The sequence below is a fragment of the Erythrolamprus reginae genome, chromosome 8 (genome assembly GCF_031021105.1).
Source record: "Erythrolamprus reginae isolate rEryReg1 chromosome 8, rEryReg1.hap1, whole genome shotgun sequence".
Lineage (NCBI taxonomy): Eukaryota > Metazoa > Chordata > Lepidosauria > Squamata > Dipsadidae > Erythrolamprus > Erythrolamprus reginae.
Genome location: NC_091957.1, coordinates 591930 through 616400, shown reverse-complemented (window position 1 = coordinate 616400; position 24471 = coordinate 591930). Strand labels below are relative to the sequence as shown.

At 51.2% G+C, this 24471-nt stretch overlaps 1 protein-coding gene across 5 annotated transcripts; it reads left to right on the top strand.

The window, feature by feature from the left end:
• Positions 1–3980: 3980 nt before the first annotated feature.
• GLT6D1 (glycosyltransferase 6 domain containing 1) lies at positions 3981–23766 on the top strand. 5 transcript variants are annotated; one of them, XM_070758454.1, is made up of 6 exons: positions 3981–4129; positions 14626–14712; positions 16374–16412; positions 19521–19580; positions 21275–21412; positions 21646–23766. In XM_070758454.1, exons 1-6 carry the CDS (start codon positions 4077–4079, stop codon positions 22337–22339), a joined length of 1071 nt encoding a protein of 356 aa, XP_070614555.1. In that variant the 5' UTR covers positions 3981–4076; the 3' UTR covers positions 22340–23766. The 5 variants fall into 5 exon arrangements, with proteins under 5 accessions (XP_070614555.1, XP_070614557.1, XP_070614552.1 ...); XM_070758451.1 differs by lacking the exon at positions 3981–4129 and adding an exon at positions 5345–6190; XM_070758455.1 differs by lacking the exon at positions 3981–4129 and adding an exon at positions 13407–13567.
• The last annotated feature ends 705 nt before the right edge of the window (positions 23767–24471 follow it).

Sequence of the window (24471 nt, the reverse complement as noted above, 5' to 3'; positions counted from 1 at the left end):
AAAAAGTTGGTGCCATCCACAGAGCGCCACCCACAGAACCGGCTGCGTGGCGTCACCACTGTTTCACTACCAGTTCTACAGAACCGGTGTGAACCCGGAAGAGCCCACCTCTGACGCGAATGCTAAGAACTCACACCAGCCAAATGAAAAGGGGCTTTGGGGGACAAGGGTTCCGTTTCGTGATTTGGTGACGCCTCGGTCGAAACCCATCTGCCCGGGAACGTGTCCCCTTGGTGTCTCCTTACAGACTGGGGTCCAAGAGATGCGCCCCAAAGCTTCAAAGGGCCCCTAAGAGCAGTTTCAACGTCCTTCTAGATAACATGGGCATTGAGCTGGAGAAACCCAAGCGGAGGGATTGAGGGGATGTGATTGGACGTCGAGAGATCCGGATGTGGATCTGAGGGGGGGGGAGGCGAATTCCGCTCCTTTCACCAGCTGCATTTATGTGCCACGAGAGAGCCGGGCTGGGGGTCGCTTTTGTGGAGGTTGAAGGTGGGGCTCTCCTCTGATGGGGGGCCCCTTTCTTTCAGAATAGTGATAATGATGATGATGATAATAATAATAATAATAATAATGGTAATAATGTTAACAATGGTAATGATGATGATGATGATGATGATGATGATAATAATAATAATAATAATAATAATAATAATAATAATAATAATCCGCTCCGAGTCCTCGGAGAGGGGTGGCACACAAATCTAATAAATAAATAAGTAAGTAAGTAGGTAGGTAGGTAGGTAGGTAGGTAGGTAGGTAGGTAAGTAAGTAAGTAAGTAAGGAAGGAAGGAAGGAAGGAAGGAAGGAAGGAAGTATGTAAGTAATAGTTATGGCTCTCAAGCCAGGAGGCTGAAACTCAAGGGGATCTCTCCCTTTTCTGCTGACCCTTTGTCCCCTGAAACTCTCTGAAAGAAACAGTCCACCAAAGAAGGCTTCGGAGCAAGGAAACTAGGTTTATTTGGGGGCAGCAATCTCTCTACTGCCCCAAGTGTGGTGTCAGCCCTTACGGCATTCACCCATACAGAAGCGGAATGCAGGTGGATGTGCCTTATCCCCCCATTCCCACCTGCTCACCTGGTGGGTGGGCTACACCCGATACGGGTCCTTCTCCTTCCCCCCCACCCCTCCCTTATCTTATTTTCTAGCTGCTAAACCAGAAGTTTCGACAGAGGTTTTCCATTACAAGGGTTGCTTAAAATGACGGAAACAAAGGTCTGGTCTACCAATTCATGCTTCCTTAGCTTATAGACAAAACTTTAAATTTTAGAAGTTTCTTCTTTCACCTTGAACCACCTATTTTTTATTTTTTTATTTTTGTCGAGTACATTTTGGCGGTATACAAAGATATAGCAATGTTTATATACCTGATACTAGTAAAAGAGAAACATTGGGACAGGGGACGGAAGGCAGGCTGGTGCACTTATGCCCACCCCTTACTGACCCCTTAGGAATCGAGAGAGGTCAACAGTGGACAGTCTAAGGGTGAAGTTTTGGGGGTCAGGTGATGATACTACGGAGTCTGGTAGTGAGTTCCAGGCATCAACTACTCGGTTGCTAAAGTCGTATTTCCTACAGTCAGGTTTGGAGCGGTTTACTTGAAGTTTGTATCTGTTGTGTGCTCATGTGTTGTTGTGGTTGAAGCTGAAGTGGCCGTCGACAGGAAGGACATTATAGCAGATGATTTTATTGGTGATGCTTAAGTCGTGTTTGAGGCGACGTAGTTCTAAGCTTTCTAAGCCCAGGAGTTTGGGCCAGGGGGGGGGAGGACGGGGAGGGAGCCTCGCCGTTGGAGAGAGAAGGCAGGATGGGGTCAAGGCGGCCTTCTAGGGAAGGAGGGGGGCTGGCTGGCTGCCCGGTTGTCTCTCCCTGCCAAAAAAGACAAGCTGCCACAATGGGCGCCTCCTGGGAGTCTCTGCCCAAGCCCCAGAGGCCGAGGGGGGGCTGGGAAGCCTGGGAACAGAGCAGGTGGCCTCCTGGGGGGCGTGTCCTGGGAGCAGCCCTGCGGGGAGGGGCCCTGGGGACCCTCCCGGACTCCCCACTCAAAGGAAGAGCCCAGAAGATCCAGGCCTCCCTCTGCGGCTCTCGGGGGCCCTTGCGGGTGGCCCCAAAGCTCTGCCGGCAGCTGACCCCCAAGGAAAGGAAGGCCCCCTTGTCCAACCACAGAGGACCCCACGCTCCCCCTCGTCTCCCTGGCAAGCGGCCCCAGGGCTCCCCTCCCCCCCCTTCTCCAGGCATCAAGGTGGGGACTCACCTGGGCCATTCTCTGCAGCCAGGGGGCCCTGTGCCTTAGAAAGGTGGGGACTCACCTGGGCCATTCTCTGCAGCCAGGGGGCCCTGTGCCTTAGAAAGGTGGGGACTCACCTGGGCCATTCTCTGCAGCCAGGGGCCCCTGTGCCTTAGAAAGGTGGGGACTCACCTGGGCCATTCTCTGCAGCCAGGGGGCCCTGTGCCTTAGAAAGGTGGGGACCCACCTGGGCCATTCTCTGCAGCCAGGGGGCCCTGTGCCTTAGAAAGGTGGGGACCCACCTGGGCCATTCTCTGCAGCCAGGGGGCCCTGTGCCTTAGAAAGGTGGGGACCCACCTGGGCCATTCTCTGCAGCCAGGGGGCCCTGTGCCTTAGAAAGGTGGGGACCCACCTGGGCCATTCTCTGCAGCCAGGGGGCCCTGTGCCTTAGAAAGGTGGGGACCCACCTGGGCCATTCTCTGCAGCCAGGGGGCCCTGTGCCTTAGAAAGGTGGGGACCCACCTGGGCCATTCTCTGCAGCCAGGGGGCCCTGTGCCTTAGAAAGGTGGGGACCCACCTGGGCTTCCCAAAGGGCCATTGGTTTCCCTTCCCACCTCAGCCTCTCAGCCGGGGTGGGGGGAGAGAAACAGGGGGACCCTCCAAGTCGACCTTCAGCTCTGGGGGGGCCCCTCAGGGACACACCTGCGCAACTTTCTTTTGACATTGTGCAAAAAAGGAGGAAGGACTAACCAAGGCCAGCGCTATAGAAAATAACAACAACAACAACAATAATACAAAAACCAGCAGTGATTTCGTTTGCTGTGTTGTATTGATGATGATGAAGATGATGATAATAATGATAATAGTAATAATAGTAGTAATAGTAATAGTAGTAATAGTAGTAGTAATAATAATAATAATAATAATAATAATAATAATAATAATAATAATAATAATAGTTGATCTGCTGAATTCAGGAGGGGTGAAATAATAACAACAACAATAATACTAATACTACTACTAATAATAATACAACATCCAGCATAGTGATCTTGTTTGCTGTGTTGTATTTTGGATGATGATGATGATGATGATGATAATAATAATAATATTTTTTAAAAGATGATCTGCTGAATTCAGGAAGGGTGAGTGGGCCTGACCCTTGGGGGAAGTGAGGAGGGGTCAGAATGGGAGGAGGGGGAGTCCGAGGGCCACATTTGCAAGGGGCCAGAGAAGGCTTTGCATCTGCAGGGTGATGAGGCCACCAGAAAGGGGCCCCCGCCCATCGCAGCCCAAACTTGCCCGGAAGGGGCAGGGGTGCCATCCTCTTTGGGGGATGTCAGGACCCCAGAAATGCATTTTTTACCCTGCTCCCCCCTCCCCCCCTGAAATAGCCGCTTTCTTGCCTGTGACGTTTCCCCAATCAGCCCAAGTGGGGATTTTGTATTTAAAACTGAACAGGGCAAAGTCCCGGAGTCCCAGTGTCACTTTTTGCTTTCCAAGAACCTCGGCCTCTTCTTTTGCATTTTAGCCATGTCCTTATTTGTCCAGATGAAAGCAGGTCTTCTCACCTGTCTGCACCTCTGCCCAGGTTCCGATTAGGAAGCCAGAAGAAGCCCAAGACCTTCTCTGCCATTGTCAGGAGTTTAGCCTGCGCTTCTTAGAAGGGTTAAGATTTAAGCCACCTTATTTTTAAAAAAAGTTGTCTAGGCATTTTGTGGGCATTGCACAAGCATCTGAATCCTGTGCACACCCATGTCAGTCACAGGTATTTGAAACAGGACACAAGGGAGGAGAGAGCATTTTTTTTCAAAGAGTTTTTCCTACTGCACCCTCGGTGGACTTTCAGATGTCTGTGGCCGTTTACAGGCGAGGTCGGGTTTGGCAGCCTCCGTGGGGAAGGCAAGTAGCACCCTCTGTGACTGGCTGGTGGGGGGGACCTTCCCAGAGACCCCCACCCATGCACCTTCCCTGGGCTGACGTTGGGGGCAGCGGGGTCCTTTGGGGAGAGGGAGGGCTTTTTCTTCCAAGCCTTCAGAGGCCGCTTAGCAACTCCAGACGCCCGGAGCTTTGGGAAAACCATCACCATTTCATAAAGTGGCCCAATGGTTGATTTGGTCTGGCTGGGGGGACATCCTCCCCCCCACACACAACAGCCCAGTGCTCAGTGTTCAAAATGAGGAAATAAATCGCCTGCCCGTCTTCTTCGCCATCTCTCCTTTCCTTTCCTGAACCTTCCTTCCTTTCTCGAACCTTCCTCCCTTTCTTTCTTCCTTCCTTTCTTTGGAAAAAAGATAAACTTTATTAAACAATTAAAAATAAACAACATTAACCAGCATGTTTCACATGAGTTGGCCTTCTCCGGGTCCCGTCGACTAAATAATGCTGTCTGGCGGGACCCAGGGGAAGAGTCTTCTCTGTGGCGGCCCCAACCCTCTGGAACCAACTCCCCCCGGAGATTCGAATTGCCCCTACTCTTCCCGCCTTCCGCAAGATGTTAAAGACCTATCTATGTTGCCAGGCATGGGGGAAATAACTATCTCTTCCCCCCCCCCATCTTTTTTCCTGACTGTAATACATGAGAATGGTGATTGTGCAGTAATGATTGTTTTTAATATCTACGGGTTTTAAATCTCGTTTTTAATTTTTATTGGATTTGTACTCTGTATATGGTGTTGTTGTTGTTGTGAGCCGCCCCGAGTCGTCAGAGGGGCAGCATACAAGTCTAATCAATAAATAATAATAATAATAATTAGTTGAAGTTACATTTCAGCAGTTGTTTCTTCTTTATATATTGTATATCAATTGCTTAATATATTGCTATATACTTAATAAACTCTATTGTTTACATAGTTGTCTTATCACTTAAGCCTAGACTAGGTTTATACAGGGTAAAAAGGAAAAAGAAGGGAAGGAGAAACAGAAAGGAAAAGGAAAAAAAGGGAGAAAAAGAAAAAAGAGGGAAGAAAGGGGAAAGAGGGCTGTTGGTCAACTCTATATGTGCAGAGGTGGTCTTTGTGGTCCTGTGACCTGCTGGTTGTCAAGGTGGCATTGTTAGTTTCTACGTGTATCGTGTTTGGGATAAGGTTTATTCCCATCGGCTGGTGGCCGGGTCTGTTTATTTCGTGCGTCCTGTAAACTGAGGCTCTGTTTGTTTCGCATCGTTTATGCTTTGTAAATGTTTTTTCTGACCCAACCGTTCGTATCAACCTTTCAGCCTTTCTCGGACCTTTCCAGGCCATCGCGGCAGCTTTGTGGCCAAAGATTTCAGCCCCGAATCTGACGGGGGTCAGGGATCTGACGTCCTGGTTGTGGCTTATTTCCCATCCGTTGACTCTTTCGGTTTTGAGGGAGAAACCCAGGGGGAAGGACGGGCTGTTGGTTAGTCTTAGGGAACCAAACTCTGGTTGATCGCAGCTGAGTGAGGCCACGGGTGGAGAACGCAGGCGAATGGTTTGGAGGGGAAACCATCTGGCTATGAAGACGCCTGCTCCCTCCCTTGGCAAGACCTCCTCTCCACCCACCCACCCGAGGGATCCTTGCAAGACGCAGCCCTCTCAGCCGCCTTGTCAAAACAAGCGTCGCTGAGCCAGAAGGAATCGGCTCCACCTTCCAAACTCTCGGCTCCCCGTCCCAGATTTACCAATAGGAGGTTTTTGCAAGGGGAAGACATGGAAACGTGGCAGGCAGTGTCCGGACGGAGGGAAAGAGCGCAGGGAGAGAAGGAAGCCCTCCAAACTGGACTCTCGGACTCCTAAGCTGCCCAACTTTGGCCTTTTCCCCGGCTTCCGAAACGATGCACCCAGAAGGGGAGACCCTCCCCGCAAAGCAGGACTTGGCTTTGACAGAGAAAGCTGGGAGGGCTTCCTCCTCCGCAAACCTGCCCAGTTCTTCAGAACCGAGCCCGGCCTCTTATTTCCCCCCTCTCTCTTTGCAACCCAGAGATGTCAACTTCGCCCTACGGTGCGTATATTATGCGCTCTCACATTATGTCGCTTCTGGAGGTTGAGCCTTGCCTGCCCTCTGGTTCAGCAGCCATTTCGCCTTTCTCCTTCTCCGGTTATCGGCCTGCTTGGGTTGTTTTGGTTTCAGACATGTCTCGGGAAGGGCTGCGCCTTGTTTTCTTGTGGCGTCCCCTGCTCTCCTCGTCTTTGTCCGCCCAGCTGGCTTTACAAAAGCGGAGTTTGTTCTTTTAAAGAAATAAGTTGGGTTTCTTTAAAGGGAGGTTGTGTTGCTTCGTGGGCAACACAGCAGCAGCAGCAGCAGCGATGGGGACGGAGTATTAGAGGGAACTTCTACGTGGAGTATGAAGAGGCCTGTGACGGAGGAAGGTGGCAAGTCCTCCCGAGGCAGATGGCGAGGAGGAAATGGATTTCAGAGCAGGATAAGAGAGTCTTAAAAGTTTGGAGATGGTTCCAGTTGCATTTGACTTATGCATTTGGGAGTGGGGGGGATGTTGAGCCAGAAGACATCGGGACCGCCTCCTGCCGCATGAATCCCGCCGTCTGGTTAGGTCCCACAGAGTCGGCCTTCTCCAGAACCCGTCAAGTAGACCATGTGGCTTGGTGGGACTCAGGGGCAGAGCCTTCTCTGTGGGGGCCCCGGCCCTCTGGAATCAGCTCCCCCCACCCTCCTTGCCTTCCGTAAAAGTTTAAAGAACTATCTGTGCCACCAGGCTTGGGGCCATTAGACCTTAGCCCCCAGGCTGACAAGTGTGTATGTCTTGCTGTGTGAATGGGAATGAATGATTTTTAAATGTTATTAGAGTTTTTAAAGTTGTTTTAGCGATATTAATTGGATTTTTAGATATGTACATTGTATCTTGTTTGATATGTTGTGAGCTGCCCCGAGTCCGCGGAAAGGGGCAGCATACAAATCCAATAAACAAACAAACAAACAAACAAATTAAATTAATAAATAAAATGAAAAATGCATTTATCAAAATGTGCAAATGTTTTCAGAACTGGGGTAGGAAGAAGTGGAGGCAGAGCCAGGGCCAGGGCCGTTGGAGAGTTATCAGCTACCTTCGGAGTGGGAGGTTTTTCCTTTTTTAAAGATAGACCCTGTGGGGGCGGGAGGGGGAGACAGAGAACTTTGCATGTTTCCCTCTGGGGTTTAGATCTCAGGATATATTTGCCCCACTGATAAATATGAACTGTTGTTGGTGCACAAGAGCCGGGGGGGGGGCCTTGGGGGTTTCCACTGTGGGAACACCTCCAAATGGCCCAAGGCAGGAAATTTTGATCTTTTGGGAGGAAACCTGACTAATAAAACGGCACATGTAAAACTTTTTTTTCTGTTTTAAAGCGAGGAAATGGAATGTGCAGGTACTTTTCTGTTCGATTTCTAACAGGCCAGCCTCCCATTCAGGAACTCAGCTTCACCCTGCTCCTAATTATAATTACAACAGAGTTAGAAGGGACCTCGGAGGTCTTCTAGTCCAACCCCCTGCTTAGGCAGGAAACCCTACACTACTTCAGACAAATAGCTATCCAACATCTCCTTAAAAACTTCCAGTGTTGGAGCATTCACAAGTTCTGGAGGCAACTTCTGTTCCACGGATCAATTGTTCTGACTGTTCTCCTTAGTTCTAAGCAGTGTTCCCTCTAATTTTTTTTTTGGGGGGGCGGAAAAGTATAGTGTCTGAGCGGCAGTCCCTTTGGGACTGGGCGGCACAGAAATAATAAATAAATAAACAAACAAACAAACAAACAAATAAAAAACCCACCCTGTTTTGCCTGAGAGAATTTCAAAATAAAATACTGTACTGTGTGTCTATAACAGTGAGCTCATAATAGGGCAACTCTATCAATATCAAAATGCCACTTAAATAGTTGAGCTAGTTTCAAACTAGATTTTGATTTTCTTTCTCTCTTCCTTACTCCCATTCTTTTTCTTTCTCTTTTCCTTCCTCTCTTTTTTCTATCTGTTTCTCTCTCTTCCTCTCTTCCTCTCTCTCTCCTTCCCTCTCACTCTTTCCCTCTCGGCTTCTGGGCAGGTCTGGAAAACTCTGAGTTGATGATGATTTTTAAGTGAGCGATTGCTCACTGCTCAGCTTAGAGGGAACTATGGTTCTAAGTTGCTTCTCTCCTTGTTTAGTTTCCACCCATTGCTTCTTGTTGTTGTTCTCTAGCCCACCATCCTGCTGGTTGGGGAGGGGGGGATTTTCAGGATGGGGGAGGGCTAAGACAGACAGAAGGGGCTAAGGAGAAGGACTCAGCCAAGAAGCTTCCACCCTCTTGAAGTGGGGGGCGAAAGCCAAACCCTTTGGGAGCCCAGCCCACCTCCTTCCCTCCGAAGAAACCCCTCCGGAGCCATTCAGCTGTGGCCTGGGTCAAATGAGGCCATGTGAACGGGCCCTTGAGACTCGCTGGCCAGTTGATGGCAAGGGTCTTTTTATTATCGGCCTCTGGGCCTGTCATTCCCAGGAGTGGTTTTTATGACCCTGGATTCTCAGATGATGTTGCAGGCAGAGCTGAAGACCCCCGGGGGGGGCTTTCCTGCCCACTACCCAGGGAGTCCGGAGACATCCGTGGTTCTGGGCAAAACCCCATTTCCCTGGCCGCTTCATCCTATTGCCCAGTTAAGCTTGGATGGCGGGCAAAAGTTGTATTTCCCCCTTGCCCCCCCTGCCCTTAGCAGCTGTTTCAGGAGGAAGTCAAACCCAGAAATAACTTTGACTTCTGTCTCTGCTGCATTGAGACATTCGCGGGCGGCAGTTAACTGGGTTTGCTTTCAGGTCGCTTTCATCATGCGACGTTACAATAGCCACAGCCTTATCATTAATCACCTTGGCAGGTAAGTGGCAGCTGCACCCACCTCCCCACCCCTGTGTATTTTGAGTCAATATTTGCACACCTGAATTCCTGCCACTTTTGCTGTTGCTCCAAGCCGGGCTTGGAGAACGGTCCCCTGACTGACCCCTTTCCGTCTTGAGTGGGGTGGGTGCCTCACTGCTGGTGCGTCTCGAAAAGCCGAAAACAAGATGGCGACTGCACACAAACACACAGTGCCAACATTTTTTTAAAGCCGAAAACAAGAAGGCAACTGCACACACACAGCGCATGCTCAGAAGGAAAAAAATCCAACAAAAAGATGGCAGCATCCAAACCAGATCACTGAGGCCATCACAATGTCACCAGCGGGTCACTACAGGTTGAGCCGAACCGGTCCAAACCGGGAGGAACCCACTGCTGCCCTCAAGGACGATGTTTTTAGGGAGTCTGGAGGTGAAGGTGGGGCTGCCGGTAGAGGCCGGTGCGTTCTTCTCCATTTGATCAGAAGGGAAGAGTTTCCACGGTGAGATTAGCCGGGGTGGCGCAGAGTTTAGAGTGCAGCCCTGCAGGCCACTGAAGCTGACTGTAGATTTGTAGGTCAGCAGTTCGAATCTCACCACTGGCTCCAGGTTGACTCAGCCTTCCCTCCTTCCGAGGTGGGTCAAATGAGGACCCAGATTCTTGGGGGCAAGAGGCTGACTCTGCAAACCACTTAGAGAGGGCTGGAAAAGCACTAGGAAGTAGCGGCCTATAAGTCCAAGTGCCACTGCTATTAGACGGGATGATTAGGCAATGATGAACTCCACCAATGCATTAACGCTGCTAAGAGAGACCTCAGACGAGTCCCATCCTGTCAGGACATAACCTCAGGGCAGCTGGGCTCCAAATAAACACTACAGTGGTACCTCGAGATACGAGTTTAATTCGTTCCGGACCTGGGCTCTTAAGTCGAGCAGCTCTTATCTCGAACGACTTTTCCCCATAGGAATTAATGTAAATAATTTTAATTGGTTCCAGCCCTCAAAAAACTCACAAAGTTAGTCTAAATTATGCAGAAAGACAAGTTTTTAATGAAGAAATGTACATGTACATATAAATGAATAATGAAGTTTCTTTCACTTAACTTGTAAACTTTCTTAAACTTTTAAATTTACATATGTTCAACTTCTCTGCCACCCAATCCTGTAGGACAGAGGTCCCCAACCCTTTTTGCACCAGGGACCGGCTTTAAGCGATCAAGAGAGGAATGGGTGAATGAATGGACGGAGGGTGGGAAGGAAGGAAGGAAAGAGGGAAGGGACAGGAACAGAGGAAGGAAGCAAGGAAACTTATGAAAGGGGAGAGTAAGAGAGGAATGAGTGAAGGGAGGGAGGGAGGGAAGAAGGTGGGAAGGAGAAAGAAAAGAAGAAATAGAGGAAGGGAAGGTAAAAGAGAGAAAGAAAAAGAGCTAACTTCCGCGTTCAGCTTCAGGAGACAGCTGCGAAGCCGCGCGCGTGTTTTAAAAGGTTGCAGCCGGCCTGGGGGGCTCGGGGGGGTGCTGGCAAGCCCCCCAGGCCAGCTGCAAGCACCCCCCGAGCCCCCCAGGCCGGCTGCAACCTTTTAAAACACGCGCGCCGCTTCGCAGCTGTCTCCTGAAGCCGAACGCGGAAGTTAGCGTTTGGCTTCAGGAGACAGCTCCTTGGCGCTCGTATCTCGAATTTGGGCTTGTAAGTAGAACAAAAATATCTCTCCCCTCCCAGCTCTTATCTCGAGTTGCTCGTAAGTAGAGCAGCTCTTATGTCGGGGTTCCACTGTACTAGGGAAATACTAGTGAGTGATGAAAACAAAACATAGAAACACAGAAGATTGACGGCAGAAAGAGACCTCCTGGTCCATCTAGTCTGCCCTTATACTATTTCCTGTATTTTATCTTAGGAGGGATCTATGTTTATCCCAGGCAGGTTTCAATTCAGTTCCTGTGGATTGACCAACCACGTCTGCTGGGAGTTTGTTCCAAGCATCTGCTACTCTTTCAGTCAAATAATATTTTCTCATGTCAATTCTGATCTTTCCCCCAAGTAACCTCAGATTGGGGCCCCTAGTTCTTGGGTTCACTTTCCTATTGAAAACACTTCTCAGCTGGCTGTCAGGTAGTTATCAGATACCTTCAGAGTTGGAGCTGAAGAGTCTGTCTGTCTGTCTGTCTGTCTGTCTGTCTGTCTATCTATCTATTATATCTATCTATCTATCTGTCTGTCTGTCTGTCTGTCTGTCTATCTATCTATCTATCTATCTATCTATCTATCTATCTATCTATATCTATATCTATCTATCTATTATATCTATCTATATCTATCTATCTATTATATCTATCTATATCTATCTATCTATCTATCTATCTATTATATCTATCTATCTATATCTATCTATCTATCTATCTATCTATCTATCTATCTATTATATCTATCTATATCTATCTATCTATCTAAATTTGTATGCTGCACACTCCCAAGGGACTCTGGACGGTTTACAACAATAAAAATAAATATAAAAACAGTTTATTAGTTCATTTATTAGTGTGAAAATTTGTTTATCTTGAATTGTGCTTCACTGAGACACTTTGCCAAGTATGTCCTTGTTCAGGGTTGTGTCAAAAAGCTATTGGCCTTTCAAGGGCTTCTCCGAGGGGGGGGGATTTGTAATTCTCCCTTGAAAGACTGTTTGCCGGGACTTTGCTGGATGTGAATGCTAAGAATTCACATTAGCCAAATAAAAAGGGCTTTTTGGGGTGGGTGGGTGAGGAAGGGGTCTGCTTTATGATATAGTAAAGCTTAGGTCAGAACTGGATTGTCCAAGAGTAAGATCCATATACACTGCTCCACAAAAATAAAATAACACAATATAATTTCAAGTAAACCAAACGTCTGTGAAATCCAACTGTCCACTTAGGAAGCAACACTGATGGACCATCAATTTCACCTGCTGTGGTGCACATTCAACTCTGTACAGAACAAAGTATTCAGTGAGAATATTTCATCCATTCAGGTCTAGGGTGGGGTCTTTGAGGGCTCCCTTTATTTTTTTTGAGCAGTGTATAGGATCAAGTGGTGGCTTTTAGTGGATAACAACACGCTGTGTGAATCAGGGATGGCTTCTAAATCCATCGCTACCGGTTTGCGCATGCGCTCATGCTCGTGTGTGATGCTTCTGCACATGTGCAGAAGCTTCTGCACATGCACAGAAGCTTCTGGCGTGGATGGGTGGAGCTTCCTGCCGTTGCCGGTACTGGTTCGTAGAACCGCACTGTCCTGGTAGTAACCCACCGCTGGTATGAATGTGGAGAGGCGCAGAGCCCGACCCACCCGCTGGTACGTCAGCTACTGCCCAAAGCGTATAACTGACAGTGTCTTATTTTGGGCCAAAGACAAAGCCAGGAAGGTGGCCTCATTTGAGCGGTCTAAAGTTTCATCTGGACCCTTGGGGAAAGCAGCAGCTCTGGCGAGTCCAGGGTTCACATGAGCTCAGCCCCAGGGGACCAAAACGGCAGCTCTAATGGTCAGGGAGAGAAAAGAGGGATGGGGGCATTCAACAGGGGCTTCGGTTGAAGCTCGGCTGCCAGGAATTTGGCCCACCTTCTCCCAATCCTGTGCATTGCCAGGTGGGCGCATGGAACGCCCCCTCCCCTTTGTAAGGTCAACTGGCAAGCCGAGGGAGGAAGGGTCTAGCTATGAGGCTTTTGCCCAAGGAGCATCAACCTCCCAGAACACCTTTGCGTGGCAGTTTAGAATTGAGTGGTTCTATGGTCTATGGCAGTTGCCAGGGCATCTTTGATGTTTCTCAGCAGGTAAACGCACTTTTCCCCAGGCGTGGGTTCAGGGGCGCTGCAGATAACTCCCCTCCCTAAACTTGGTGTAGATTTTGGGGTTAAAATGGGGAACTTCCCCCTCTTCTGGAAGGCCCCGAGATCTTCTAAACAGGCAAAAGCAGAGTGGGGAGGGGTTTCCTCACCCCCAGTCAATAGCCACAAAGCAGAGGTCGGGGCCTGGCTGGGATCTCTGTGCTTTTTTTCTCAAAGAGGGGCAGCTTCCTTCCTCTTCCTCTCCTGGGGGGAGCCGAATGGGTCTGGCCCCCCAGCTCTTGTTCTTAAAGTCAGGGCTGCTCTTTGCCTTCAGGAAAATGGAGGTGCTTGAGGGGCCGGTCTTCCCTAGGGTCCCCTAAGCAAAGAGGAAGGCCACCTGGATGGTCCCTGCTGGTCAAAACAAAGCAAAGACACCAATGGCCCCGGGGGTCCCCTCTTTAGACCCAAAGGTGGCTCTTGAGGCGGATCCTGGAAGGGGAGGGCTTGGGGCAGTCCCTCCCTCGGGAAAGAGGCAGTGTCGAGGGCAATGAGGGTGTGGAGAGGGAGGGGAGCTTCCAAAATCTTTCCTACGGTGGATGGCAGCCGAGCCGAGAGAGGTCAGGCCCTTCAGTGCAGCTGCAGGAGGAAGAGGTGCTGCCAGGGAGACAAACCTCTCAAGTAAACAGACCAAAACTCGCCTTGCATGTTGGCCGGAGCAGAGCAGAGCTTCCAGAGGCCGAAGTCAAGGTATCGCTCACATCTTCTCCGGGTCGGCCACCTCCTTCTGCAAGGAAAGGGGTCCTCAGATGTATTGGCAGTTCAGAAGAGAAGGATTGAGGGGTCGTGGTTGCTGACCGTCTCCAAATGGGTGGAGAGTGCGGTCAGGCGGCAGGGAAAGCAAGTAGGATGCTTGGCTGCATAGGTAGAGGTATAACAAGCAGGAAGAGGGAGATTGTGATCCCGCTATATAGAGCGCTGGTGAGACCACATTTGGAATAATACTGTGTCCAGTTCTGGAGACCTCACCTACAAAAAGATATTGACAAAATTGAACGGGTCCAAAGACAGGCTACAAGAATGGTGGAAGGTCTTAAGCATAAAACTTACCAGGAAAGACTTCATGAACTCCAACTGTCTAGTCTGGAGGACAGAAGGAAAAGGGGGGACACGATCGAAACATTTAAATATGTTAAAGGGTTAAATAAGGTTCAGGAGGGAAGTGTTTTTAATAGGAAAGTGAACCCACGAACAAGGGGACACAATCTTAAGGTCAGTTGGGGGAAAGATCAGAAGCAATGTGAGAAAATATTATTTTACGGAAAGAGTCATAGATGCTTGCAACAAATTCCCAACAGACATGGTTGGTCAATCCAAAGCAACTGAATTTACACACGCCTGGGATAAACATAGATCCATCCTAAGATAAAATACAGGAAATAGTATAAGGGCAGACGAGATGGACAATGAGGTCTTTTTCTTCCGTCAGACTTCTATGTTTCTAGGGGGAGGGGAAGGCTGCTCTGTGGGACTGCAGCTCCCATCCTCCCCAGCCAGCATGCGCTTGAAATGGGCTGGAGAGCCAGATGTGGAGGAAGGCTGCCCGCAGCTCTCCAGGGCAGTGGCCAGCCCTTCAGTGGGCACAGCCTTGGCCTTTGCTGGGAAGGGAATTCCATCTGGGGAACCCCCTGCCTTCACTGGAGGGGTGGGGGGGTCTCGTGGGAAGGGGGGCTGGGTTGCTCCCCCTTCTCCCTCTCCTCTCCAGTCGGTGTCCGACTAACCCCCACCTCTTGTATCTTTCCATCTAGGATGACTCTGTCACAAGGAAAGGCCATTCTCTTATGGGTCACCTTCCTGGCCCTTTTATCGCTGGCCATTTACACCTACCTGGACAGGTAAGAACGCCAGGCACCATGAAGGGCCCACTGAGTTTAGCGTCATTGCAAGGAAGGCCATAAATAAATCCTTTGCAATAAATCATGACGGAAGCCGACCCAGCCCAGCTGCCCCTTATTTCCATCACCCTCTTAACGGCCGACCCGTCTGGGCAGCTCTCCTCATTTTGAGCACAACAAGGAAGAGAATCCAGAATTCCCCTAATAAAGAAGGGGCAATAAAGCCTCTCTACCCGAGAGCCCATGCACCCAGATAAAGTCCAATCACACTGGGCCCATAAACTTTTATCCTAGCAGAAGTACTTTGAACGGCTTGCGCGTCACTAATGGGAGACAATGAGCCCTACGGAGATTAAGGAGCTGGGAGGGGTCCCGGGAAAGGCATTGCAGCCCTCGGGTGGGGCAGGTGGGGAGAAGCCCAAGGAGGAAGTGAGGCCCCAACCTCTCCCCGTGGCTCATCAATATCAATCAATATCAACTTTATTTGATTAGTCAATCGACCATATCAAAGTGAGGAAAAGGACCACATCGGTCGTCATAAAACTGTGACTGGTTAAAATGCAATAAAATTGGCTAAAATAGAGGGAATTTGAATAAATAATAAGTTAAAATGCAGTTAAAATCAGAAGAGCTTCCTGGGGCGATCAGACCCGAGTTTGACAAGCAGCCTTTCGACACCTGAGAGCTGCTCCCGAAGGGTTACGTAAACACACGCACTGCCTGGTTTCAGTGTGAAATCGCACACACTCCCCAGCCCTGGGTGGTGCCACCTTATGTCCTCTGACGTGTGTCCATATTGCAACGGAGGAAGAGTGAGAAGCCGTCCTCTGCCAAAGTTAGAGGCGGTTCAGGATCGCAGCTTTCCGGTTATCCAACTCCTTCAACCAACGACCGCCCTCGGGTCAGCAGCCACAGGGCTGGCAGACGTGACAGGCCCGTTGGGGGAAGAGGAGGGGGACAGGGCAGTGGGGGGGGGCTGTGGAAACAGAGGGTCTGCTATTGATTGATTGATTTATTAATTATTTGATTTTTTTTATGCCGCCCTTCTCCTGGGACTCAGGGCGGCTTACATCATGTTAGCAATAGCACTTTTTAACAGAGCCACCAGCCTATTGCCCCCACAATCCGGGTCCTCATTTGACCCACCTCGGAAGGATGGAAGGCTGAGTCAACTTTTAGCCAGTGGTGAGATTTGAACTGCTGACCTACAGATCTACAGTCCGCTTCAGTGGCCTGCAGTACAGCACTCTACCTGCTGTGCCACCCCAGCTCGATCCAACCTCGCGGCTGCTTTCTCTACAGAGAAGCCATTTTTGTCTCCTCGTGTTTGTCCCAAGACGGTCCAGGTGTCTCGGACGAGAGAGAGAGAGTCCTTGGGCCGTTCTCAGCCCAGCTCCACGCCAGGTCAGAGTCCTGGAGGCTCTGGGCCATCTGTGCATTTCTGGGCCTTCACGGCTGAAGGCTTTCCAGAGCGAGAGCTTCCCAGCCCCACCTGGGCGTGGAGACCATCAGGTGCTTCTGCAGGGAACACGTGGTCAGCCCACAAACAGGCCCTGGGCCAGCCAAGTAAAGACAAGTGGTGATTGTTGGCTGCTGTTTACCTGTTGCTTGCAGGCAAATGACCTCGAGAGAGTCAGGTGTGTTTGTTCTCTTTCCCACAGGGATCAGAAATGGACGTGGAGGGAGAGCATCAGCCCCCCGTAAGTGCCCTGAGGTTGCTCTGGCTGGCCCCACTGATGGTGACACTGGGACTGCCCACCACCCCAAATGAGCCCTGGCTCCCCAGGCAGAGTATAGGGCACCTTTACCTGGGGGTTTCGGCAGGTTCTGACCAGTTCTGGAGAACCGGTAGCAGAAATGCTGAGAGTTCGGAGAACCTGCAAATACCACCTTGGACTGGCCTGGACCCCCTTCTCTGCCTCCCAGGTCTAAGCTGATCAGGAAGAAATGGGGATTTTGCAGTATCCTTCCCCTGCCACGCCCACCATGCCACGCCCACCACACCCACCAATTGGTAGTTTAAAAAAATGTGACTCCCACCACTGTCCACAGGCTTTAGGAATCTACCATATTTTTCCTCCCTGAAAGAGGCTGATAATGTGGGTGCATTTTACACTCTGAATGTAGCTTTCCCCCCAAACAACCCTAAGGACCTTCCCAGCTCTTATCCACTTGCAGGCTCTTCCATGGTTACTCTCTGCAAAGAAGGTTTTCCAAGCCCTGAGTCTTTGCAGGGATTTTCCATTGCTCTACTTGCTCCGAATGTTTCTTTCCAGCCCTAACCAGGTGCTAATGATGTTCTCAGCTCTTACCAGCTTGCAAGCTCTTTCATGGTTACTCTCTCCGAATAAAGTTTTTTTAAAGCCCTAAACCAGGGGATAAAACAATGTGCTGGCTAAGGACGCTGGTCAGATGAATCCCTGGTTTTGCTCCCCAAAAACTAAGATGCGTCTTTTGCTCTGGTGCATCTTATACTCCGAAAAATATGGTATTGGTTCAGCCTCACCCTGGCAGCTGCCCTCTGGTGCCAATGGTCATTCAGCTCCTTTTCCCTTTTCCTTGTTGCAAAGGGTCAACTGCCTTTTGCCCTGGCAGCCTGGACCCATTGAGCCCCATGGCAGAGCCGGAAAGAGCAGAGCTGCCATTTTGGCCTTGCGAGTGAGAGAGAGAAGGTCACTGCAGCTCAGATTAGCAGAGGCTCTGGGAATGCCTGGGGCATCGGGTGTGTGTGTGTGTGTGTGTGTGTGTGTGTGTGTGACTGAAAACCCGGCAAGGCAGACCGAGCACTTTCAAAACAGCTGCTAATCTGCGGCCGCTGCGTAACCCTCCTTCTGCCTGGCCTTGCCCAACGAGTGACCATCAGTCCCACTTCCCTTTTCCTGGGCATCCAGAGCGGTGAAAATATTGGCTGACCCCTCGCGTCCGCCAGGCATGGGGGAGTTGAGACCCCTTTCCCACAGGCTTTTTTATACTTTGTTTTATGTTTGGTATGAATGTGCTGTTTGGGTTTTAAAAAAAAATAATGATAGGGTTTTATATGTTATTTTTAATATTAGATTTGTTCCACTACTATATTGTTTTTATTACTGTTGTGAGCCGCCCCGAGTCTTCGGAGAGGGGCGGCATACAAATCTAATAAATAACAATAATTTCAACTCCTACCCTCAAAACGTCGCTACAGAGCCCTGCACACCAAGACAACAAGGTACAAGAAGAGTTTTTCCACGAACGCCCTCACTCTGCTAAATGAATAATTCCCTCCACACTGTCAAACTATTTACTAAATCTGCACTACTATTAGTACTAGTTGTTTCCTGATTGCTTATTTGACCCCTCTGACAATCATTAAGTGATTGTTGACCAATGTCTCTTTTTCTTTTATGTCCCTGAGAGCATCTGCACCAAAGACAAACCCCTTGTGTGTCCAATCACACTTGGCCAAGAAAGAATCCTGTTCTTTTCCATTCTATTCCCTTCCATTCCTCCGTACTGATGAGTGAAGGTGGAGGGGGCAGGTGGCCAGCTGCTTCTTCTGGGGCCCCAGTAGAGCCACTGAGCCCCCTTCCACTCCCAGAGGGCCCGGGAACTGTGGCCCCTCACGGTGGCCCTTTGCACCACAGGGAAGAGAAGCGTGGAAGCCCCTTGTTTGGCGCTTGCAGAAGGGGTGGTGTGGGGACTGAGGAATGACTGACACCCTGGCATAAGCTTGATGCCGGCCAGACTCCCCCTGCCCAGGATGCCAGGAAGCCCCCAGCCAGGGGAGGCGCCTGAGTAGGGGGTCCACCTTCACTTCTTCCTGAGCAGCAGCTGAAGGGGGAGGGGGGAATCAGTCCCTTGTCCTGCCAAGCCCCCCCCCAGTCTTGCTGAGGTCCACTCTGCCCCTCCTTCTCCTGGTGCCCCCCCCCCCCGGCAGTATAGCTCAGCACTTGGCAGTGCCATTGCAACGTGCCCAAATAGTTCCCTTGGCACCGAATTATTTCCTTGGCACGAATAAGAAAAAGGCATCTACACCACGTTAGGAGTTTGAGCCGAAGGAGGGTCTGAAAGCCTCCCGACACCTGGACAGGAAGCCAAGAGAAAGGCAGGTAGAAAAACAAGGCCTCCCAGAAGAAAGGGGCCTTTGTGCCCCTTGCGTGTGTTTGCTTTTTAAATAAGGAATTTGGCTGCCTGGTTGACAGCAGATGGTGAGAGGATCATTCCCTTTCTCTAGAAAGACAACACACCAAATGGACTTGTGGGAAAGGCAACTTTCTCAACAAGCTCTGTGCGTGCGTGTGTGTGTGTGTGTGTGATTGCAGAGGTTCTCAACCATCCAGGCCCCAAAGGTGCTTTTCCAAAAGACAATCTGGAGAACGGAAGCCACTTCTCTCGAAGCAAAATGCTAGAAACATAGAAGATTGATGGCAGAGAAAGGTTTTTTTAGAGTTTACTTCTTTTTTATTGTTGTTAGTATATGGTAAGCCACCTTGAGTCCTTCGGGATTGTCTGCCCTTATAATATTCCCTGTACATTTTATCTTAGGATGGATCTATGTTTATCCCAGGCAGGTTTACATTCAGACTGTGGATTGACCAACCACGCCTGCTGGGAGTTTGTTCCAAGCATCTACGACTCTTTCAGTCAAATAGTATTTTCTCACATTGCTTCTGATCTTTCCCCCAACTCACCTCAGATTGTGCCCCCTTGTTCTTGGGTTCACTTTCCCATTAAAAACACTAAACACAGGTTTTCAAGGGAAGGGGGGGAAATTCCCTGAGAAACTCCACTGCCTTTTGGGAAAAGCCCACTGACCTTTCTCCTTGTTCCAGGGAAGTGAATGCAACCAAAGAGCCGAGAGAGTTGCTGCTCAGCAGCTGGTTTCACCCAGGGTAAGACCTCCACCTGCACTGCAAACTGGGCTTCCTCTAGGGCAGCGTTTCCCAACCTTCAGCTGTCCAAATGTCTTCAAGTGGCCAAGGTTGGGAAACACTGCTGTGGACGTCTGCTTCCTCTGTCTGAAGCCTCTGAGAGACCAGGGCTCTTCAGCCCACCAGGAGAAACTCCTGGGGGGGCGGGGGGAGACCTCCAGGGGCTTACAACCCCCCCCCCCCTACATACCCACACACACAACGGAGCAGAGGGGACCCAACTTCTCACCTGTGCAAAACCAGAGCGGGAGGCTGGAGTGACTCAGGATGGGCGGCACTTTCACCGCCTCTTGGCCAAACCCCCCTCCCCCCAGCTTCCTTCTGCCTGAAGCATCCGACGGTCACCTCAGCTGGACAAGGCCACCAGTGAATGAAGTGAAATTCAATGGCGAAAAGTCAGGTTCTACGTTTAGGCAAGAAAGACAGAGCACACAGGTACATGTGGCACCTTGCTCAACAGTAGTAACTGTGAGAAAGACCTTGGAGTCCGAGTGGATGACCATTCAAATAGGATCCAGCCGTGGGCAGCAGCTGCCAAACAAGCCAACACAGTTCCAGGCTGCATCAACAGAGGGAGAGAATCAAGATCACGTGAAGGGTTAATACCATTGTATATATTCCATTGCTAACCACACGTGGAATCCTGCATCCAGTTTTGGTCACCACGATGCAAAAAGGTTGTGGAGACTCTAGAAAAAGTGCAGAGAAGAGCAGCAAAGATGATGAGGGGACCGGAGGCTAAAACCTAGGAAGAACAGTTGCAGGAACTGGGTTTATGTCTAGTTTAATGCAAAGAAGGACCGGGGGGGCATGATAGCAGCCTTCCAACATTTCAGGGGTTATTGCCCCAAAGAAGAGGGAGTCAGGCTATTCTCCAAAGCGCATGAGGGCAGAACAAGGAGCAATGGGTGGAAACTAAACAAGGAGAGAAGCAACTTAGAACTAAGGAGAACTAATTCCTGGCAGTTAGAACAATTAAATCAGTAGAACAGAAGTTGCCTCCAGAAGTTGTGAAGGCTCCAACACTGGAGGGTTTCTGTTTTCTTTTTTAATTTATAAAAGTAAACTTTATTTAAACACACAAAGTAGAAACAATTAAACTGGAGGTTTTCAAGTAGATGTTGACTAACCATCTGTCTGAAGTGGTGTAGGGTTTCCTGCCTAAGAAGGGGGTTGGACTAGAAGACCTCCAAGGTCCCTTCCAACTCTGTGGTTGTTATTATTATTATTATTATTAGGGTTGGCTTGGAAGCAGCTCCGGTCAGCAGGCTGAAAATAGCCTGCCTCCAGTCCAGGGCAGGAGAAGGAAGTCGGGGAAAGGCTCCTGCCTCGTTTTGCTCTAAATTAAATCCCGAGGAGGGGGAGGGGGAGGAGGTTTCCCAAACATCTGGCTCCAATCAGCCAGCTGAAAGGCCAAACATTTCCCACTTCCAGCCCCTCCCTGGTAAACCTTGTAACACGAGGTGGGGGGAGAGCTGCGGCCAAGCCCCCCCCCTTCCTTCCGCCTGGAATTCCCAATCGGAGACTCCCGAGCCTCACATCCCCATTGGGGGGGGGCTTTCTGGAAGGCTGCTTTGGAGTGGGAGGGGGGGCGAGCTGACTCTCACTCAGATGACAGCAGAGTGACATTGGTGTTCTCCTTCCGCCCCGGGCAGCGCACGGACAGAGGTGTCCACCATGAGCCCCTGGTCAGCCCCCATCGTGTGGCACGGGACCTTCAAGAGCGCCACCCTTGATGATCACTACAAGCGGCAGAAGGTGACCGTTGGACTGACCGTCTTCGCCACTGGGAAGTAAGTGTCCTAAGATAAAACACAGGGAATAGTAGAAGGGCAGACGAGATGGACCAGGAGGTCTTTTCCTGCCGTCCATCTTCTGGGTTCCCAACTGCCTCGCCCAGGCTGATCCGGAGGGTTTGGCCTGAGTCTGAGCCGTCCCAGGAGGGGCTCAGGTGGACGGAGGGCTGGGTCGGGGGTGGCAGCACCTGCCCCCCCTCATCCCAGCCGCCTTTGCTTCCCCCACCCAGGTACCTGGACAAATACCTGAGGGACTTCCTGGTCTCCGCCAACACCTTCTTCATGAGGGGCCACAGGGTCATCTTCTACATCCTGGTCGATGACCTCTCCAGGGTGCCCGAGGTCAAGCTGGGCCCCCAGCGGACACTGAAGCTCTTCCGGGTCAGCCAGCCGCACCGCTGGCAGGACGCCAGCATGATGCGCATGAAGACCATCGGGGACCTGATCGAGGAGAGCATCCGCTTCGAGGTGGACTTTGTCTTCTGCATGGATGTCGACCAGGTCTTCCAGAGCCCCTACGGGGCGGAGGCCCTGGACACCTCCGTGGCCCAGCTCCACGCCTGGTTCTACAACGCCGACAGGGAGGCCTTCACCTACGAGCGGCGCCCCGAGTCGGCTGCCTACATCTCCTACCAGGAGGGGGACTACTACTACCACGGGGCCGTCTTTGGGGGCGTCCCGCTGCAGGTGCTGAACCTGACCCGCCAGTGCTACCAGGGCATCCTGCAGGACAAGAGGCGGAGTGTGGAGGCCGTGTGGCACGACGAGAGCCACCTCAACAAGTACTTCCTGCTCCACAAGCCCACCAAACTGCTCTCGCCCGAGTACTGCTGGGACTACAAGATCGGGCCCCAGTCCCAGATCCACAACGTGAAGCTGTCCTGGATGCCCAAGGAATACTACCAGGTCCGGGAAAACTCTTGACCGGCCCCTCGCGCGGTGCACCAGAGGCGGCCTGAAGAGCCCGGCTGAGCCTCACTCTGGGCCGAGGTGGGGCCACAACGGTGGGGGAGCGTCCAGGCTGCCTCCGGCCCCCTTCGCTTCTCCCAACATTGGGCAGCAGCCTCTGCCGGCCCCTCTCTGGTTTACCCGCCATGTCCTGGACAACTTGTGGTGGTGTGAGGCTGTGTGTGTGGCTGCGTTCCTCTCCTTTCGAGAGACTCTTTGCTGACGGAATCGGAGCTGGGCTTTGTCAACAACAGCTGAATGCAGACCGAAGAGTCCGGGCATCCCCCCGTCCCCCTCTCTCGATTTTGCACAGTCCCACAAACTTTTGGGTGCTTGGAGCTTTCCTCGGCCCCTCCCTCAAGTGCCCTCCCCCCCTTGCAAGACTCTTCCTGGGCACCCAGTGGGCCCCAGCTGGGCAGGGAATTGCCTCACCCACTCCTGGGAGCAGAGGTCAGGGGTGGAAAGGCTGGCCAAGAGCGAGGACGTACCCCCCCTTTACACACACACACCCAGACACCAGGAATCCTGGAGGGGCCCAGTTTACTCAGCAGGCAGGGTCTGCGGAGGAAGGCCCCCCCCCCGTCCCAGACCTCCTCCTCTGACCTCCTGGGGGGACCCTCCCTGGGTGGGGCTTCAGGGAGCCACACTGAGCCAATAGGGCAGTTATCTCTCCGCTTCCCCCCCCTCCCCGAAGGTTCATTTCCCATAATGGGATTTTTTTTTCTTCTGGTGGGGATTCAAATACGCACATCAAAGCACACTGGGGGGGGGTCTCCGTCCCAATTAACAAAGCTGGCCACAGTTGGCAGCCTGGGCCAAGCTCAACAACGGCCACCACTTTTGTTCCTGTGCCAGCACAGAGGAGGAGGGAGGGGGGCCACCTGCCAAGGTCCCCGCGACTCACCCTAGTTTACCTGAACACCTGCCGGCTCCCTCTCTGTGCTCACTCGCACAGGTTCGGCCGTGCGTGTACTTGAGGGTGTCCACCCCTGGATCTAAAATTAGAGGCCAGCCCTCCTTCCACTCTTTCCCTTTCTGTAGTGTATTGTTCTCCCCCCTTGGGGGCACAAAGGTCTGGAGACTGCTGGGGCCCCCACGTTTGAGCTACAGAAGCAACTGGGGCTGCCCCACAGACCTCTCCAGGCAGCCTGGTGCAGCCCCCCCCTCCCGGCTTCCAAACCCTCCGTGCCTTGAAGGCTCAGTCGAGAGAGGGGCTGGCACGGGAGCCCCCACCCTGTTTAGCCCCCCCACCAACACGCCCCGTCCTCCCCTGATTTATGGACTGGCCGTGCCCTGGGCAAGGTGAGAGGAGGCCCGGAAACCTAATTGCTTTTAGAAATCGATGCCCTTGTTAATTTATTGCCTTGTAAATGACAAAAACAATAAATTCAAATTTTATTTTGGCCAAGTCTCTTGAAGTGGGGGCCAGTGGGGAGGATGGGATTCCCCAGCCCTCAGAGGAAGAGGAGGAGGCTGAAGACGTTGGAGTGGGTTGGAATTGCAACAAGGGAGCCCCACCCCACCCCCCGCTGCCCCCCCCCACAGGAAAGACAGCCGTTCCTGGCCAAAATGCTTCTGTCCCCGTTTTGCAGGCTTCCTGAGCCCTGAGTGGCCGCCCTGCAACTGCCCATTAATCCAGGGGGGGCTCTGGGCTGGAGGGGCCTCCGGGGCTGCCTGCTCGTCCTTTCTGCTCAGAGGCCAGACTCCATCCAGAGTTGACCCCACCCCCTTGAAGGGGCATCCAACACAAGGGCCAGTGGCAAAACAGTCTCTCGAACACGGGTCCTCAAACCTGGCAACTTTTAAGACTTGTGGACTTCAACTCCCAGAATTCTCCAGCCAGCTATGGGAGTTGAAGTCCACAAGTCTTAAAAGTTGCCAGGTTTGGGGACTCTGGAATCTAATCCAAGCAAGCCGTGAAATGGACGGAATTCATAGGGTCCACACTGACTATGCAAAGAAGAAGCATCATCTCCCCAGAGAAGTGTGGGAAGATTTGTGCGAAAATAAGTTGGAGACATTGTTTATAAATTGGCAAGGTGAGAACCCTCGGTCTTTAAAGAAAAAGAAACTATAACTCTTGAAACAGACCCCCAGAAGAATCCGAG

Excerpts from the sequence above, each read along its gene's own strand:
- GLT6D1 (XM_070758451.1), top strand. The coding sequence starts at position 6,024 with ATGCACCCAGAAGGGGAGACCCTCCCCGCAAAGCAGGACTTGGCTTTG. Across the intron at positions 6,191-14,625 it reads GATGTCAACTTCGCCCTACG|GATGACTCTGTCACAAGGAA; the intron begins GTGCGTATATTA and ends CTTTCCATCTAG. Across the intron at positions 14,713-16,373 it reads ATTTACACCTACCTGGACAG|GGATCAGAAATGGACGTGGA; the intron begins GTAAGAACGCCA and ends TCTTTCCCACAG.